Here is a 17,513-nt window from a genome sequence, read left to right as displayed (position 1 = left end):
AAAAATATTCCTCAGAGTGAGAAATGTGCTGGCTTTAAAAAGTGGAATTACTCCACAGTTTTCTTTATCAAAATAATACTGACTGTTTTTAAACATTGAGTGGAGAATGCCATTGGACTCATTATCTTTTGTGAGGTTAAGTTTGCCCCAGTATAGATAGTCATGCAAAATTTAAATCCTGTGCTCAAGATATAAATAGGGGAGTTCTGTTAAAGATCTTTGCTGTCATATATTTGCTTCTAGAAAACTTACACTTTCATCTCCCTTTCCAGCCCCTGGGAAGAAGACTGAAGGGGGTATGTGGATATTAAAGACTAATAAATCAAACTTTATCCTCTGTATTTAGTAGCTGTTATAAATGATCTCCCTCATAGCAGAGGGTTCTACTTTTGATTTAATTTAAATTGCAGAGACTTGAAGAGCACATTATACTGTACATTAACAAGCATTTAACCGAGATATAAAGAGCAGAGTCAACTTAATGAAGATAAATGTTTCAAACTCTGTTTATATCTCGATGAGTTTTTGTCTAATGTACAATGATGAGGTTAGAGTTCTGAGACCTCAGTTCTCATCAGAGATTTGTGGGCTTGATTGAATTAAGGAAATACAATGATGTAAAGGAGTTAGGTGGTTTCTATTCTGTGCATTTACTTCCCCAAGGTGGATGGAGAAAGGTTGAAGAAATTACCTGCTGTCTCAATTTTTAAAGTTTTCTCTTCACCACACTATGAGGATGCCTGACTCATTTGGTGATTTCAGCAGTGATTTTTTTCTTTTTCTTTGGACCCTGTTTTGACTAAGAAGCCATCACAGCATTATTAACACTAGAATGCCATGGCCTCCCATCAAACTAATCCATGATGCTTAATGGATCTTGCACACGGACTAGCCAGTTCCTTATTCAGAAGTCCTTCCTTATTACACAATATGCAATATTTTCACTATTTGGAAAATCAAGAATCCTAAAGTTGCTTCAGAACATCATTTTTTATTTTATATTCAATAGTTAGTGAAACACCAGTGGATGCACTTAGGAAAGCAGAACAATATTTTGATAAATTTTGCCTTCATAGCCAGAGAAGATAATTGGCAAAAAGAGAAACTTTACCCACATCTGGGTAAAGATTAGGATTTCTGACTTTTTTCTGACTCTTTCCACAATGGTACTATAGTCAGTTACCTCTGTAATAGAGCAACGAAAAACCTACCATGTTGGAAGGGGGATACAGAGCTGGGAGCAGGAGGAGAAAGAGAAGGTATCTTACATTAAATGTCCTCTGTTGTTGTCACTGTCTGCTCTGAAAGCTCTAACAGTTTAAGATATCTAACTTTTGTGGCATCGTAACAAAATGCAGTTGTATTTGAACTGGCCTCCCATTTCTATTAAATAACTTGTATTTTGCTTTTTGTGAACACATCTTACAGAAAAAGAAGAAAGCTGTAGAAGATGGCAGACAAGAGGTTGAGAAGAGCCTACAGGAGGGTAATGATGTCCTTAATGAAGCAAGCCATCTTGCAAATGAAATCAGCTCAGCTGTAGAGGTGAGTCTTTTATCATCTTTAGCCAAGAATTAGTACAATGAGTCATTATTATGAAAGCAAAATATATAATTAAAGTAACACCTGATTTTTCTTTTAAATATCAATGTTAGAATATTTGAATTGGAAGGAATCTTTTTTCTATTGCTGTGTGACAGAAAAGCTAAGCTGATACATAAAAACGATTAAGCTAGAACTAAGTTTATGTTATTACACAAACAGCTAGCTCATCGCTTTTCATGGACTCCCTTTTACAAATGTGGCTTTGCATTGTGGTGCTGACTTTATCTTTAGAATTGCAGGTGCAAAAAGCCACTCACAGTCTCACTGTGACTCTGATCTAGATGCAGATTTTGTCTGCACAAAAATTTCTTCTGCATATCAGAAGAAAATTTCAGAATAATTTGTTGCCTGTGGCAACAATTTTAAGTCTGGATAGATCAGGGAGAGGGGAGGATTGCACCCTCATTTTACATAATGTTTTTGAAAATTCTGCCTTCAAAGTTTTTTTGATGGAGTTTGAGATCAGTGCCTTAGTTCCAAGAAATAAGTCTTGAAAAGTCATTGATTCTGGAAATATTTCCCATCTTGCACTGCAAATTGATATAATGAATGGAAAAATGCTTTATGGAGAAATGGGAGAGGAAAGGAATTTTGACACAGCTTATTGGGACAGGAATGGAAGGTCTTCAAAAAGTATAGTTGTTATAGGGTACTTTAGTAAGCAAAACCAAAACTGAGTAACTCAAAGGTTCATGATACATGAAACTTCTGTCACTGGTTAGTTCTTATTTTGGGGTATTACCACAATTTAGTATAAATATGTATGTGTTTACATTTAGGAAAGAAATCCAAATTAGAGTTAGTGGGTGTTTAAACTGTGCAGTTGCTTAGTTGTAAAATAACCCCCCCACACACACACACTCTGAGCTCAAGAGAGGCAAGTGGCTGTTGGAAGACTGTTTTGTCTCCCTTGTGCTCCTCAGCTCAACGATGCCGTTATTGTTTCCTTGTTAGTTCCCTGAAGTCTTAATGCATGGCTAAGCTAGGAGATGATATCTCATAGAGAAAATGCATACAGGATTACACTACACAGTGCTTGTGTTCAACTGCTTAAAGGCTTTTGTTTGGTTGGTTTCAGTATGTAGAAGGCGTTGCAGATAAGATACAATCAATGTCTGATCAGCTGAAGGATAAAATAGATGACCTATCACAAGAAATTCAGGAAAGGATGCTTCCAGAAAAGGTGCTGCAAGCTGAGAGTCATGCAGCCCAGCTGAATGAATCATCTGCGATACTGGATGGGTACGGCAGCCATTTGTTGGTAATTCTAAAATGGTGAAGCAGGTTTGTAAGACTTTCTGACAGAAAGTGACAGACTGACATCTGTCCTTAAGAATATACAAATATCCAGTGTTATGTATGGATATACAAATATCCAGTCCAGTTAGAAGAGCTGGATTCATCTCTTTGATGAAAGTCTGGGCTTTAGATATGGTAAAATGAGAGAACAGCTTGAGATAAGCCCTCCAAAACTAACAGGTAAGAGAAGAATTGGATTTGTTTTTTCCTCTCTCTGTTTGCCATTGGCATTGTCATTTCTATTAGGCCAAGCTCAAGGTGGACAGGACTCTAAAATGTTAGTGTCTGTTGTTCTGACTTTCCTACAAGTGCTTTTGCACACGCAGAATATGCAATAGCAGTGAGAAGCATATGTTTTGTTTATTGTTGCACAGTTTAAATTGTCAGCCCCTAAGACCATACAGTTGCAAGTACTGACATGAAAGAGGAAACCCTCACTAGTACATGATGCATAACTGAAACTTTGGGATGAATTGCTGTTTAGAGTGTGGCAATTGATCTTCTGTTGCTATTTGAAAAGTGTTGTATGAACTGGTGTGGCAGGCAAGGTACTAGACAAAGGCAGATGCCCAGGGGTACTGTTGTGTGACTAGTGAAACAGAACAGAACTCAGCATCTGCTTTAGCAAGTATAAGTTGCTGAAGAGTAGTAGTCTCCTTGCTGTACCCTGGCACACAAGTTGGTCTTTCTTCTTAGTCAAAGCATTAAACACTCATTAATTTGAGTGACCAATTCAGCAGAAAGTGCCTCATGCATGTGCAGTTCAGATTTTAGCTCAAACCATGTCCATATGTCAATCAGTATGTAGTTCTGCTTTACAGAAGGTCCATGTAAAAATGACATTACAGGTTGTTATATATCTCCACTATGATACTGGAATAATCAGATCTCCATGTGTCACTGGAGACTGGAATAATCAGACACTCCATGTGTCATGTAGCCCAGGAATAGTCTGGGCTTTAAGAGTCAAGTTCAGTTTCTTTCCTTCCTGTCCAGGACCACATACTCCTTAAAAAAAAAAAAGAAAAGAAGAAGAAAAAAACAAAAAATGAAAAAACATAAATATATATGTGTATGTATATCTGTTGTAAGCCGTTTCATACATTTTGTGATGTTATGTGCTGCATTACCTGCAAATGGTACCCTCAGGCATATTCTTAATTTACACAATTTGGCCTACCATATGCTTGCTGCTAGTGTTGACATGAAAAAAATGAACTCAATTTTCTCTTACAGAGCCCACTATGTGTTTTGATAAACATTAGTTAAAAACAAGTAGTATATTTTCTTTGTTAAAATGACCCTTTTTATTAGGAGAACCTTATCATGGTGCTCATCTGTATATTCTCAGAAATCCCCCACAGTGAGAAAAGGATATTGAGCCTCTATAATGAAATGCTGGCAAGACAAATTTTGAGATAGAGGTTTTTAAGAGTGTAAAATAGACCTTTTTCATGGGTGCATGCATGTACTTTAACATAGGCTGACAGATTGTCCTTAGGGTAGGCTAGGGTAGTGTTTAAAGCAGCCTTCATTATGGTACAGCAGTACAATGTATCCTTCTATCTGATCCAGACATCACCCTCAGTTTCTCAAGATACACAAAAAAAAATGCAGAATGAAGGACATTTGAAATCATATCTAGAAGCAAATTGTTCAAAATTAAAGTTTCTAGTGTGGTCAGCTACAAAATTTCAAAGGAGAAAAAATACAAAGGTAGTATGTCATCCTGCATCAGGATAAAGCTGTTTACTGCACATACCAACATAAACAGTCATACTTTACAGGAATATGTGGTCTCTATCTATCTAGCTTAGGAATTCAAAGAAGTATTTATCCTCACAACTGGCACTTGGGTGTCTTTTAGTTAATACTAAATTTGCTGGAAAATACCATTTCATCTTGCAAGAGAAATTGAGGGAGAGCCCTTTCTCTCAAATCACCCCCCAAGGCTTTATATAGCGTATTGACTGATGGAGAGGATGTTCTCTTGAGAGGTGGAACATGGAGCCATTCATGAATTTAACCTGGAAAAATTGTTATTTTTCCTGTGTACAGGGAAGTATTAGAATAGGCTTTTCCCTTATGCCTAATAGCCTGCTGATGAGTAAACCTCACTGCAATGTAGAAAGTTCAGTTGAGTTCCCTCCTAAGCCAGAGGGAATTTGAACCATATTGCTAAGGAGTACTTTAACTACTAGCTGGGCGTTTTTCTAAGGATGTCACAAAAACTCACTATAGCCTACTGAGCTCCACATGTAGTTGAGGAAGGAGATCTCCTCTTCCCGGCATAATGCAGAGGCAGTTCAGCCACATTGTTTCTGCAGCAGCCTTAAGAGAGGCTCTCCCCTTCAATTAACTACCCATGGAGTCCAGGGAGTATACCTTCCCTCTCCTTTGTCTTTCCTGTTGCATTTTGTAGAAATTATTAAATACTCACTGAAGCGAGGATTGGAGCTTAGCTATCCCGGTTCCCCAGAGAACAGACTAATTACCAGGTTGAAGAAGGAATTTCTTCTTCTCCCATACATTCTGTCTCAGTGACTAAGTATTTTATACAAGGTGGAACAGCCCCAGCAGGAGTAATGCTTGCTTCCCTTATATTGCCCTATACCTTGACGGCTAGAGCATTTCCCTGAGAGGCAAAAATCTAAATTCAAATCCATTCTTGCTCAGTTCAAGTAGGGTTTTGAATCTGTTTGCCCTTTATTCAGGACAGCATCGTAGGCGTCAAGCTTTAATGTATTCTGAGATGGATGTCTTCAAGTTAATTCTGTTGGAGCTGTTCTTCTTTGCAGAAAATATTTGAATATATCACAGAGAGTGCAAGAAAAGTGGTTTCTCTAGCCCGGTGGCTAGAAATTTCCCTGGAAGTGGGTCAGCTGAGCTCCAGTCCCTGCACCAGGAAATATTATTTTACCTTTTAATTATCTTTTAATTAAGTTATAGTTATTATAATGGAGTGTTTCCTGTTAATGGAACATCCCATTCAATATGAAGCCTTATTGGTTATATTAGTCATTTTGGAAAGCAAAATGAACATTTAGGATTTGGTTTAGATAATGAGATCTTCCCCCAGCCCAGCCTTTCTCTGTTTGGCAACCAAACAAAGAAACAAGTGGTTCATACAGTCTACTGTGAAACATGCCTGTGATGATACCCCCCACGTTCATACAGTGCAAAATTCACTAGTTGCCTGATTCAACAAATAACCTATAAACCCATATTATGAATATATGTCATTTGTATTATAGTATTAAGTATTGCGCTGTCTTTTCTCACTGTCTCATCCATTTTTATCTAACAGAACCTGCTCTTTAGAAAACATTGTTTTTTATATCTTTCTGCACAGATAAAACATGAATCCCATTAAACACATGATGCCAGAACTCCTGAAATCTCAAGTGTAGCATTGCTCTCTAAAGCATTGCCTTAGAAATAGGCTTAGAAAGACAGGCTGTTTGGTTTGAAAAAGTAGGGTGCTATGTTCTGTTGAGCTCTGATAGCAGGTTTAATCGTGTGTTTACTTTTTCCATCCCAACAGAATCCTTGCTGAAGCCAAAAACCTCTCTTTCAATGCCACACTTGCTTTCAATGCTTATACTAACATCAAGGATAACACGAATGAAGCTGAAAAAGTTGCCAAGGAAGCGAGGGGTCGTGCAAATGAAGCTATGCAAGCGGTAAGAAAAATAAGCAAATCGGGAAGGAAGCTTAGATCTTCTGTGGAGCCTTGCTGTACCTTATCTAGTTTCCTTGTTTTGCCATCTTACAATTTTATTTAGAGATCCCTGCTGCCAAAGATCCTTGTTTTGAGATCAGAGAGCTATGCCCCTGCCAGAGCTGCATGTATCTTTAGATTGCATCCCTGTTTGCCCTTAGCTCCTATTTTTTCATCTCCTTTCCCTTTTCTTTTACTGTTTTTCCTCCTTCTGTCTTCTGCCTTTCTGTATCTGCCTGTGACTCAAACCAAAAGCTGCTGCAGGAAAGCTTGGAGTTAGGAGTGTAGGTCATTTGATACTCTGTAAAGCTAGCTTATATTTAACAGATGTTTTGCACACATCTGAAGAACTCCATAATTTAAATTACCTAGATCTGAGAAAACACTCAAAGGCACTTCCCTGCATATAGAATGAACTGTGATCAGTTAGTAGAACTCTAGAAGTGGAGATGGCAGAAAGTTTTATTCATAAAACCCATACAGCTTCTTTTCTAAGCTTCCAGTTTTCACAGTGAAACCCTGTTCTCAGTATGAAGTACTGCATGTAAATTCCAGGAGGAAATGGAGAGAACTTTTAAAAATAGGATTCCAAGGTAAAGCCAGCTCTTCAACCTGAGCCATAATGAGGAACTCAGCTCCATAATGCATATTTTTTGAGCAGAAATCATTCTGAGCATAGCCAGAATTATTTTTTATGTCAAATATCAAAGAAGTTAATGGCTAATTTATGGAAGTCAGTCAGAGAGCAACTGACATGCACTTTGCAGGCCCACAGACAAGAAATAACCAAGGAGATGACGATATGGCCTGAAATTTCCAGACACTACATTTGATACAGAAATATATAGAAGTACAAGTAGATAAGCAGAGGCAGCTTGTAGTTGCAGCACTTTTAGATGGATAAAAGTCAAATGGATTACAAAAATAGCAAAAGCAATAACATGCTGTAAAGGTTTGTATTTAAGAGAGGGATAAAGCTGACCACTGCACAAATATTTTTATATTTTTAGACAATTTTGATTTTCAACTTAGGATTCAAATAACACTAATTACCATATTTCTCCCTTGATGAAAAATATTCACCTCACACGTTAGTATGTGCTAGTTTTCTATAAATACAGTTATTTGTTTCACTGGAACTACTAATTAACACTGCAGAAGTAAATAAGGAGCTGTGGATTTTTTTTTCTTCTCATTAGGATTTGCTCCTTTGATGACTCACAGTGAGTGAGGCAGATGAATGTTTTGAGGGTTGAGTAGGAAGAAGAGACATACAGCAGTCAAGAAACAAAGGAAGCAATTACAGTATGGCTACAGAAGAGTATACATCAGACAGTGAACAAACTGATTATACTATGGAGAGAATGTGGATAGATAATCTGAAAGGGATGGAAGTGAAGAGATGGACAGTATGGTGTAAGCAGAAACAAATGAGTAGCAAGGAAACAAACTCAGACTTGATTAAGGCAAGATTTTTAAGCCTCTCCATTGTAGGTATTCATTAGAGAGAGCCTATTTATGTGCTGTATAGGTGTAACAGGGATCTAGTTAATAGAAAAAAGGAAAATGGAGGGAACTACTGCCTTTTAAATGTATTTGGCTTAATATTGAGTAGAGGTAATAGGTGTTTTTCATCATATTCCTGCAGAACAAGGTAGATTTTTTTTATTTGGTGAATGATCACATTAGGATTTTATCCTAGGTTTAAAAAATATATTCCTAACCCAACAGCTAATTGTGGCGTTCAGTCCTTTCCCTATTCTATTTTTTCTTTTTTTTTATGCAAAGACTGCTGAAAGTTTGCTCATCCTCATTCAACAAGCCTCCTCTTTATGCAGGCTTCAAGGAACTTGCTTTTAGCTGAGCTTCAGCAAGAGAATGGGAGCACAGCCTTGCTCAGGGTTACCTGAGCATCATGATTCAAGCACTCTCCTAGAAGGCAGCATTTGTGGATCTGAGCCTCCACAGACAGAGGAAGCTCTAAAAACTATGTCTCCTTCCTGAGCAGGTGCTCTTTGAGCTCCTCTACATGACAGGTATCATGTCATCTCCCTCCTTTAGAAAGAGGGAACCATGTTCTCTTCTTTACAAGAACAGTTAGGGGCACCTGTCATCTGGAAAGGACTTGGGTCTCCAGATCCTAAGAGGGTCCTTCAGCCTTTCAGAGAAGGGCTGCACCCCTGAGCTTAGCCTTTCCCAGGGATGAATTCTAGTGTTGGGTTCCCCAACAGCAGCGAGCTGGTGCATGAACTGGGGAGGGTAGCCACTGGACTGATTTTTAGATTCCATCCTGCACGTCATTGGAGCAAATAATTTGCAGGAACCTTAGTGGTTTCTCAGAGTTTTTTTGTTTTTTAATTGGAAAATTACTTTGTTTTCAAATTAAGCTAATGTTGCTAAAAGCAAGCACAAAATGATGCTTAAAATCTATCGTGATTATAGGAAGCCTGATAAATGACTGAAAAAAATGTATTAAAAATATGACAGAAAAATTCCTCCCAAGCTTTATATGATGGATTTGTTCTCCCCTTTAAAAGCAAAATAAATTCATCACAGATGAGAAATCTGTAGCATTCAAGCAGCTTCCACATCCCATTACTTAGCTTAGGCCATAACTGACTGAAGAGCTGAGTCACGATAATGTATCTAGCTTGTGTCTCACAGATCAGAATCATGGCTATTAAATACAGCTCGAAAAAGTATTTTTATTGTTCTCAGGCTTTTTAGAGAGGACTTGCAGGCTAGTAACTGGAGCCACAGGTGGCATGTTAGGTGATTATAGGGTTCTACTTCCACCAGTGCTTTTGACTCCCTTTGTAGTGGCACCCCAACGGTTATGTTGGGTGGTTGGGTTTCTTTGGATAATAGTGACATATAGCTAATAGCTTAGGAATCCTCTTCAGGAGGATATCATGAGCTGCAAATCATTCATAATATTTTGATACTTCAGAATTCTCAAATAATTCTCAGGATTGGTAAAATTATTAGTGGCCTTAACTTTTGTATAGGTAAAAACTCCTTGGAATATATGTGTATGTGAAAAGAAAATCCTTTAATTTAAGAGTAAGGGAGAACTGTTTTGAACTGATATGAATTAGAATGCAGGTCTACAAAACATCTTGTAAGTGGGCAGGCAAGTTCAAGTGTGTTATCCTTAAAACTGCTCTAGTGCAGTTACCTACATATTTGGCGCTGTACCTCTGCACATGACCAAAACTGCTGGCATGTCAGCAGTTTGGGGCAACTTGGTGCCTACTTCATGCTTGCATCTGTTCATGAAACCTCAGAAGTTCCTTTCTGTGAAGTCCCCTGCAGTTCTCAGTCTGATACATGTTCAGACCGTGCCTAGCCTCTGCTGCCAAGGGTGGGTGGAGGTCATCACAGCATGCTGTGGCCGTGGCTACTCTTATTCCAACTGTCAGCCTGTGGCACATTTTCCTGTTAGTGCAATAACTCAGGGATTTGCACAATCATCCCTGGGAGATCTGAAGGGATCTCCTCCATCCCAGAAGAGTGCCATAACCCATCAGACTATGGGCTGAGCTGTGATCTTTCCACTGCTCTTTCAGAAGCTGGGCCATTGGGCAAAAACAGAGTTCAAGATTCATTGAAATACCAGAAAAATGAACATAGAGGAAATATTTCTTACTAACTTCTTTCCTTACCCATAATTATCTGCTTATTATAATTCATAGTTTTTCTGTAATTCAATAGGTGTTTTTCTTTTAAACACCTTCTGTTAAACTGCGTTAAAATTTTTGCCACACCCATGGAAGGGAGAAAACAGACCATTAATGGTGATGTATGGTTTCAGTGGCAGCATTTTATAGTATGTTATTATGCACTTATGCCTCTAAACCAAGATCGAGATTGCCTTGCTTGGATACCTACTGAGATTCCATTCCTGCTACAAGATGCCACAAGCACTCAAGCTGCAAAAAGTCTGTGTGGAAGGGGGCTGCGGGGGGATGCGGAGGAAGTCACAGAGTGAGGAAGCTGCTGTCCCCAGGATACGTATGCTCTGGAACAGATGGAATTAGAACTCAGATTCCTCAGATGTTGTGATTTTCCAATTTATTTGGAACCACAGGTTTTTTTCTTTTTTTTCTTTTTTTTACAGCAGATGTACCATTTTAGAAAACAATATCAAAAACCCTTGGATGTCAGTCTTATTAAATCATAAAGGGGTTCATCATGACCGAGGCTTGCCACCAGCACTCAAACTCACCTCACACAAAGTCAGAAAATGTTTGTGGTTTTCATTATTGACTTCATCATAAGTAAACATCTGATGAGCTACAAGAAAAGCTAGCAAAAAAGTATGCTTTACTTCAGATAGTTTGATTAATCCTCTTGTGCAGAATTACTTCAAAATAAATATTGAAAAAATAAAGTTTTTAATCAGTACGGATTTATTTTCCTCTTTAAGGGCTTTTTTAGTATTAACTTTATGCTGAAATCTGTTTCTGACATAAGTGTCGGCCCAGACCCAATTATTGTACCTGATTTGATGAACTTCCTATTTTTGCATTGCAAATTTAGCCTTTCGGCTTCATTCTATCAAATCTGAGCAGCTTTAATGGCCAGCCAGGCATGCCCAGTGATTTGTTAATAATGATAACGATCATTATTTTTGATCCATGATCACAGAGTGATCATTCCCTAAGTTCTGATGCTGAAGGGAAAAGGAATGTAAAAGTATTATCTGATTTGACAGGTGCATCTGCTGACAAATCTGACCAAAAATTTGTCCTTTGGGAGCAGTCTCTTTTTTAATTGGATAGTCGTCTTTTTGGTATTACATGTATTTTTCTATAAACAAAGTTACTTATATTAGGTAATAAAGATAAAAATCTATAAAAAACTAATTTTGTTAAACTTTCAAGTATATAGTTCCTGTTGATTTTGAAAAGAATTTGTGTACATAGCACAATATTTTAAGTGAACCTGGAAATAGAGCAGCCATATGGGCCTTGCTTCATAAAATCACTTACGCCTGTGATGAAAGCTATGTATGCATTCACATCCCAGTGACATGGCAACATATGTCATGAGATATTCCTTTACAGGGAACTTTATGGTGAACTTTGAAAGTATCAAAGGATCCAAAGCATTCACTATTTTATTTTATTTTTTTTAAGGCATGAGCAAGTCCAATGTATGCTTTTTAACATGTCCTGGAGAAACAACATAGATTCAGTAGTATGCAAAATATCACCTCTGGGCTTGCTCATTATATAAATAATGAATACTAATAATAACTTTTGTCACTTAATTGACACATAGTTAATTTTTGAGTATATGTATTTGCCCTAGAAAACGAGAAGTAGCTGCTGCTTAATTACATACTAGGTACAATGCTATGACCCATGACTAATACAGAATGTTATCTGGCTGTCAAGAGTATTCTCAAAGAAATGTATTCAGTATGATGTGTGACCTGAGTTCATTCTTACAAACTGAACAGTAAATGGTTCAGAACCTAGAGCAGATCTTATCAACTGAAAATACTAATCTAATTTAGAAAAACAGTTCTACCTATTGATCACTCTCTGCACTGAAGATAGAGATGAATGTTTCCGAAAGAAAGAGATCTTTAAATGGCATGATGAAGGATGGTTATTTAGTAATAAAACTCTTTCAAATTAACTGCAGTTGCCCTTTCTTCTTTTTAAACTCTATTTCTTTTTTATCATCTTTTCTTTACTAACCTAGCAATTACAATTTTTGAATATAGCCACACAGACATCTCTGTTGTCTGCATTAGAATCTGGATCATTAGGTCCAGTTTGGCTTCTAAATTGTAGCTGCTGCTGGGAGAAATACTGTACTGTGTGGTGTTGTGTCCATAGCTGCAGGCAGAAACCCACATGTTTAAGTTTCAATATCCTTTCTTTCCCCCCCCCTTTTTTTTTTTGACAAAGTTCTGCTCCTAAAGCCAAACCTGTTTCTATTATGCTATAGGCAGTTTCTCCTTTTTTCAGTCATTATTGCTATTCCAAAAGAGAACTGTCTTCCTTTAAAAATAAAAGGAAATTAAGAAGAGAAAATTATTTTATTGGTCTCTTGTAGACCAATGTAACGGCAATGGCATATAATTCACGTTGACATTCACTTAAAATTTAAGATGAGTGTTCACATAGATCTTCTTCATATGTCTTTTATGACTTCAGACTTGTTCAGAGTTAGCTGAAAAAATATTTTCCTGTATGTATGACACTGCTTGTTTGCCTACAGGCATCTGGTCCTGAAGGATCATTAAAGGATGCTGCCAAGGGCTCTCTTCAGAAAAGCTTCAGGGTCCTTAATGAAGCCAGGATGCTAGAAAATGATGTCAAAGGTATGTACACTATATGGCATTCAGGTCCATTAAATACAAGAAAAACATAGTGAGACTGTTATAGTTCCAGTATGAAGAAGTCATGTCAACAGAAAAAAGTGTTAATCGTAACATGATTTTAAACTGAACAATGGATCAATGAAGAAGAGTCTCATATATTGGGTCCAGGCTTTATGCAGGGATACAGGTCTGCTCCGTGAATTTCTTGTATGCACAAGAAGGCTGAGAAGGGAGCCTTGGTCTTTTCTTGCTGACTACAGTTTGTGCTCAGTTATTTAAGGGTGAGAGTAAGAAGAGAGATGGGGAGGAGCGAGGGATGGGAATAGGGGTTCTGATTTACTAATTGCTCTAACAGAAAATTGGTACAAAAAACAGCCCAGCATTAAATTGTTATTCTTGTTAATACAGAAGCAGGGTTTGCAATGCCAGCCAGAGATAGCAAATCTCTTCAGGCTGCTTATGAGATTGTGCCAGAAAAGGGAAGCATGGGGAGGTAGGATGAAGATGTTTGCCAAAAAGCAGGTAATGGGAGGAAATTGCTAAGTGTTTTCTTGAAAAATGAAGCAAAAAGAAATGTCTTTGGAGAAAAATGTGAGGTTTTCACCAAAATGTATATGGTTGTTCCCCAACTGTAAATATGTGGCTAAGCATAACCCAAATTACACAGTTTGTAGATTTCAGACAATATTTTGGTTTTCCAGTGAAAAATTAAATGCTTTTATTTTTCTGCACTTTCTGCAGAAGTTTCTATTTCATGTACTTTCCACTCAAGAAAACCCCCCACGGTTTTGTCCAATGCCATTTGGTGAGATTTCACAGCTGGTAATTCAGGTCAGGCTGTGTTCATAGCTTATCTGAATATTTTCTCATCAATAAATAAGTGTATGATTGTGAATGTGTTTGTCACAGTCTGAGAAAGTAGCACACTAGTCAGTATGAACACAGGCGAAGTGCTTCATGCTCACATGAATAATTAGAAGAGGAGCAATTGTCTGGGTAGCAGTTCTCTCGAAAGAGACTGAAGAGAGAGCATGGATCACATGCTGGGAAGCAGTAGAAAAGGCAGATGACAAAGAGGAATGCATAAATAGGAGTATGACTTACAAAACACATGAAACAGCCCCTCTATTCTGTTCAGGGTTAATAGTGCTTTAGCTAGGTTACTGTCTGTGATCCTGGGCACTGCACTTCATGAAGGTTGTGGTCATTTGCAGAGAATCTGAAAGACATGTTGAAGAATAACTGGAGGTTTAGGAGAGGAGGGGCAAGGCAAAAGATTGAAATAATTTAAATTTCCATACTGAAAAGGAGACAATTGAGTAGGGACTTAATATTCTTGAACTATGTAAAGATTTCTGCAAAGAGGAAGGGACTAACATATCTCCAACTGCACCAACATGGATCACATTAGAAAAATCTAGTAATTAAAATACAGAAGTACTGGAATAAATTGCCTGATATTAGGAAGTTTTGACCTCTTGAAAATCTTTGAAAACAAGTTAGACAGACATCAGTTAGGAATGACTGTTGGACAGAAGGAGAAAAATGATCTTTGGGTAGACATCTGTTCTAAGCCTATGATTCAATGATTGCTTATGCTGTTGCACAAGCTTGTAACCAAAAGCAGTGTATTTCTTGCATCTTTATTTAGACAGATTGTTTTATAGTCTTCTAAGAAAATACTTACTGCAACACTAATGAAGCATCTGTTTAACAGTACTCAACAGTTCTTTTCCACAGCGGTCTTGGAAAGGAACTGAAAAATATTTCGTTTGGACTAAATCTGAGGGAAAATAAGCACAATGCAATTATCCACTCTGAAGTAGGCCAACACTCTGTTTCACACACTTTCCTTTGTGAAAAATGATGAATATCATTGTTGCTTTAGTTGCTGGGTTTTTACATCTACCAAAGCAACTTAAAGAGCATGTAGTGTTTATGTCACTGGGTTAGTAAACACTTAGAGACAGGAGGATCAATTTACTGCGTCTTCCATACAACTACTTTTGAATGTCTTTCGTCCAAATACTGGCTAACTTTTTGATTAGTCTAGATAAATTAAGTTTGAGTTGAAAACTTCATAGTTTATTCCAAATTAGTCCCCTGTAATCCCCTCCCTTTTCTAATTTGAAGTTTTGCTGTATATATTTTGAAAAGCGTGTGTCCAGTCACAGTAGTTTTTCAAAAATCTTTTCATACTAAGTACATTATAGTTTAATCTGATTCAGTTGGCTGAAGCTATTGTGTTAAATTTGGGTTAATTTGGGATTAAACACAAAGTGAGAAAAGGTATAGCACTTGAAAACCTATGAGAGAAAACAGATCTAAGACTTGCAAGAGAAGAAGAGGAGAGGAGGAAGACAGGTATGTTGTGATTTTTTTTTTTTATTTATTTTTTTGCTGATAAGTTGCAAGCTCATCATAGGATCTGAAAATTGATCTTTTCTGTTTGTTTCCTGCATCAGAATTAGAAAAATCTTATGATTTTTCTTAGGATGATGTTTTAGCTGGCTGTCATAAAGATGATGCCTGAAGCTTTTCTGTCATGCTACAATAGTTAAAAATAATTTTTATTAGAATTTTTATTAGAAACAAAATGGATTTTGATAACAGATCCAGGTCTTTCAGGCTATAACATATAAGATTGCCACTGGCCTCCTGGGAGATGCCAATGGGTGATTACAAAAAACATACAGCATGAAGGATGAGAGCCATACAACTTAGAGTCATCTTTTGGCTATTACTACACTTTCTTTTTGGCAGCCCTGGAATTTCAACTATCAGAACTTGCTGACAAGTAGAAAATGGTTATAATGTTTAATAAGTTCATTAATTACTTTTCACTGTCATATACTTTTTGAAAGTTAAAAAATTTTTATTATACTGCAACAGCTCTGAGAAAAAATTGTGTCTGCAGTAGCTGGTGTAAAGCTTGGATGCACATTGAGGTTACCCTTTACATAAAACTCTGCTGTGACTCTTTAGTGCAAGATTCAGTAAAGACTTAGGGCCAGGGAGGCATAATACAGCAAATGTGTCACAGAGAATCACAGAACCAGGGGAGGCCAATGTGCAATTTATGTAACGTGGCTGAAGCAGAAAGACTGGAGATGCTATTCGTGCCCCTTGCTGGAAGGCAACCTCCTGCAGCTTGCCACGGCTAGCGTAGACGAGACGCCTGAAAAGGCAGCGCTGCCCCTACCCTGCTGTAGTGTCCCTCTGAGGAGGCTGTGTGCTGCAGCACCGAGTCCATGACTCTATGTACTCCCCCAGTAGTTATACTGGAGTAATTGCTCATTCCATATAGCGCAGGTCTGTCCGGTTCAACCCTGAAAAAGATGTATTAGAATCTCAGTGAGACACTACTGAAGAGATTTTTGAAAGTCGTGCATTCTTCTCGCATTTTACTCCAGCCAGAATTTGAACTGATATCCGTTTCATAATTCAGCAGTGAAGGTCTAAACGTTCTGAAGATTCATATAGCAATCCCAATGCAAGCAGGGAGCAATGCTTAAAATGCACATATTACATTTTTGTCTGTGTTCTTGCCCCATTCTGGAGGTTAATGAGATGGGATTTTCTTAATGTTCTCTGATATGACTTAGATTAAAAGCGCTTCATACAGACAAACATTCTGAACTCTTCACCGTCTGCCTTTTGCAGATGATGAAATATGGCCACGCTCCACAGCTTGACCCTCACAGATCAGCTAATGTTGTGCCTGGAATGCAGATACAGAAGAATAAAATGCAATGAGAGATTTCTTTTTTCCCCGCCCCACTTTTGCTCCGAAGTGGTAGTGTTGCCAGTATTTTGAGCATTATCCTTTTTGGATGTCTTGGTGTTTCCAGGATAGAAAGTGAGAGTTGAGAGTAAAACTAATAGAATGAGATTTTCTTACAATTCTTACAAAGCCTCCCTTTTCAGAGTCTCTGCTGGAAATCAAGAAGTGAGGGATGGTTGATGGGCACTCTGTAAAGTTCTAGTAGACAGAAGTGATCATTAGTTTAAAATTTCTCTCTCTGCACTGCAGGTAGTACATTAGTTAAAGTAATGAAAACCTGTAAACCATTCAAATAATATATCCTCCAGAAATCCAGGCTGGGCTGTGATGGAGGTGGGAATGCTTTCTTGCTACATTATGACATTCTCCTGATTTGTGGCCAATTACAGTAGTTATAAAACAGCTATTAATCAAGAAAATGCCACCAAAGAACTGCTGAAACAGTCCTTACAAAGCAAAGCTTCAGACAGAAGCTATTAAAATGGAGATTTAGTCATTTCTCTCTCTGTGGGGCTAGGAGTTAGAAGGAATAACCCTGGTGGAAGAAGCAGAGTCTATATGCAGTGCTTTGGCTAAGAAGGAGTTTTGAAATTTTGGCTACAAATGAGTGAATGCTGCCTGCCAGCTTCATTTTCTCTGTGCCTTGAGGGATTTTCAGTTTGCCAAGAGCAATTTCTCTTCCTCATAATTTGAATTTACTATTTAAAAATATACTTGCCCCAGTGCAGATTTGAGACAATATACTGGCTTTGTCAAAACTGATC

General features: G+C 37.7%; 1 protein-coding gene across 1 annotated transcript in view; it reads left to right on the top strand.

The window, feature by feature from the left end:
- LAMA2 (laminin subunit alpha 2) overlaps positions 1 to 17,513 on the top strand; it is a 387,138-nt gene that overhangs the window by 301,907 nt on the left and 67,718 nt on the right. The window contains exons 39-42 of the mRNA XM_067294582.1: positions 1,429 to 1,545; positions 2,684 to 2,847; positions 6,449 to 6,587; positions 12,863 to 12,965. Of these exons, the coding sequence (XP_067150683.1) occupies positions 1,429 to 1,545; positions 2,684 to 2,847; positions 6,449 to 6,587; positions 12,863 to 12,965 (523 nt within the window). The remainder of the gene's footprint in view (positions 1 to 1,428; positions 1,546 to 2,683; positions 2,848 to 6,448; positions 6,588 to 12,862; positions 12,966 to 17,513) is intronic.

The sequence above is a fragment of the Apteryx mantelli genome, chromosome 3 (assembly GCF_036417845.1).
Source record: "Apteryx mantelli isolate bAptMan1 chromosome 3, bAptMan1.hap1, whole genome shotgun sequence".
Classification (NCBI taxonomy): domain Eukaryota; kingdom Metazoa; phylum Chordata; class Aves; order Apterygiformes; family Apterygidae; genus Apteryx; species Apteryx mantelli.
The sequence above is the reverse complement of the archived record's forward strand: the minus strand, read 5'-3'. Positions and strand labels throughout refer to the sequence as shown.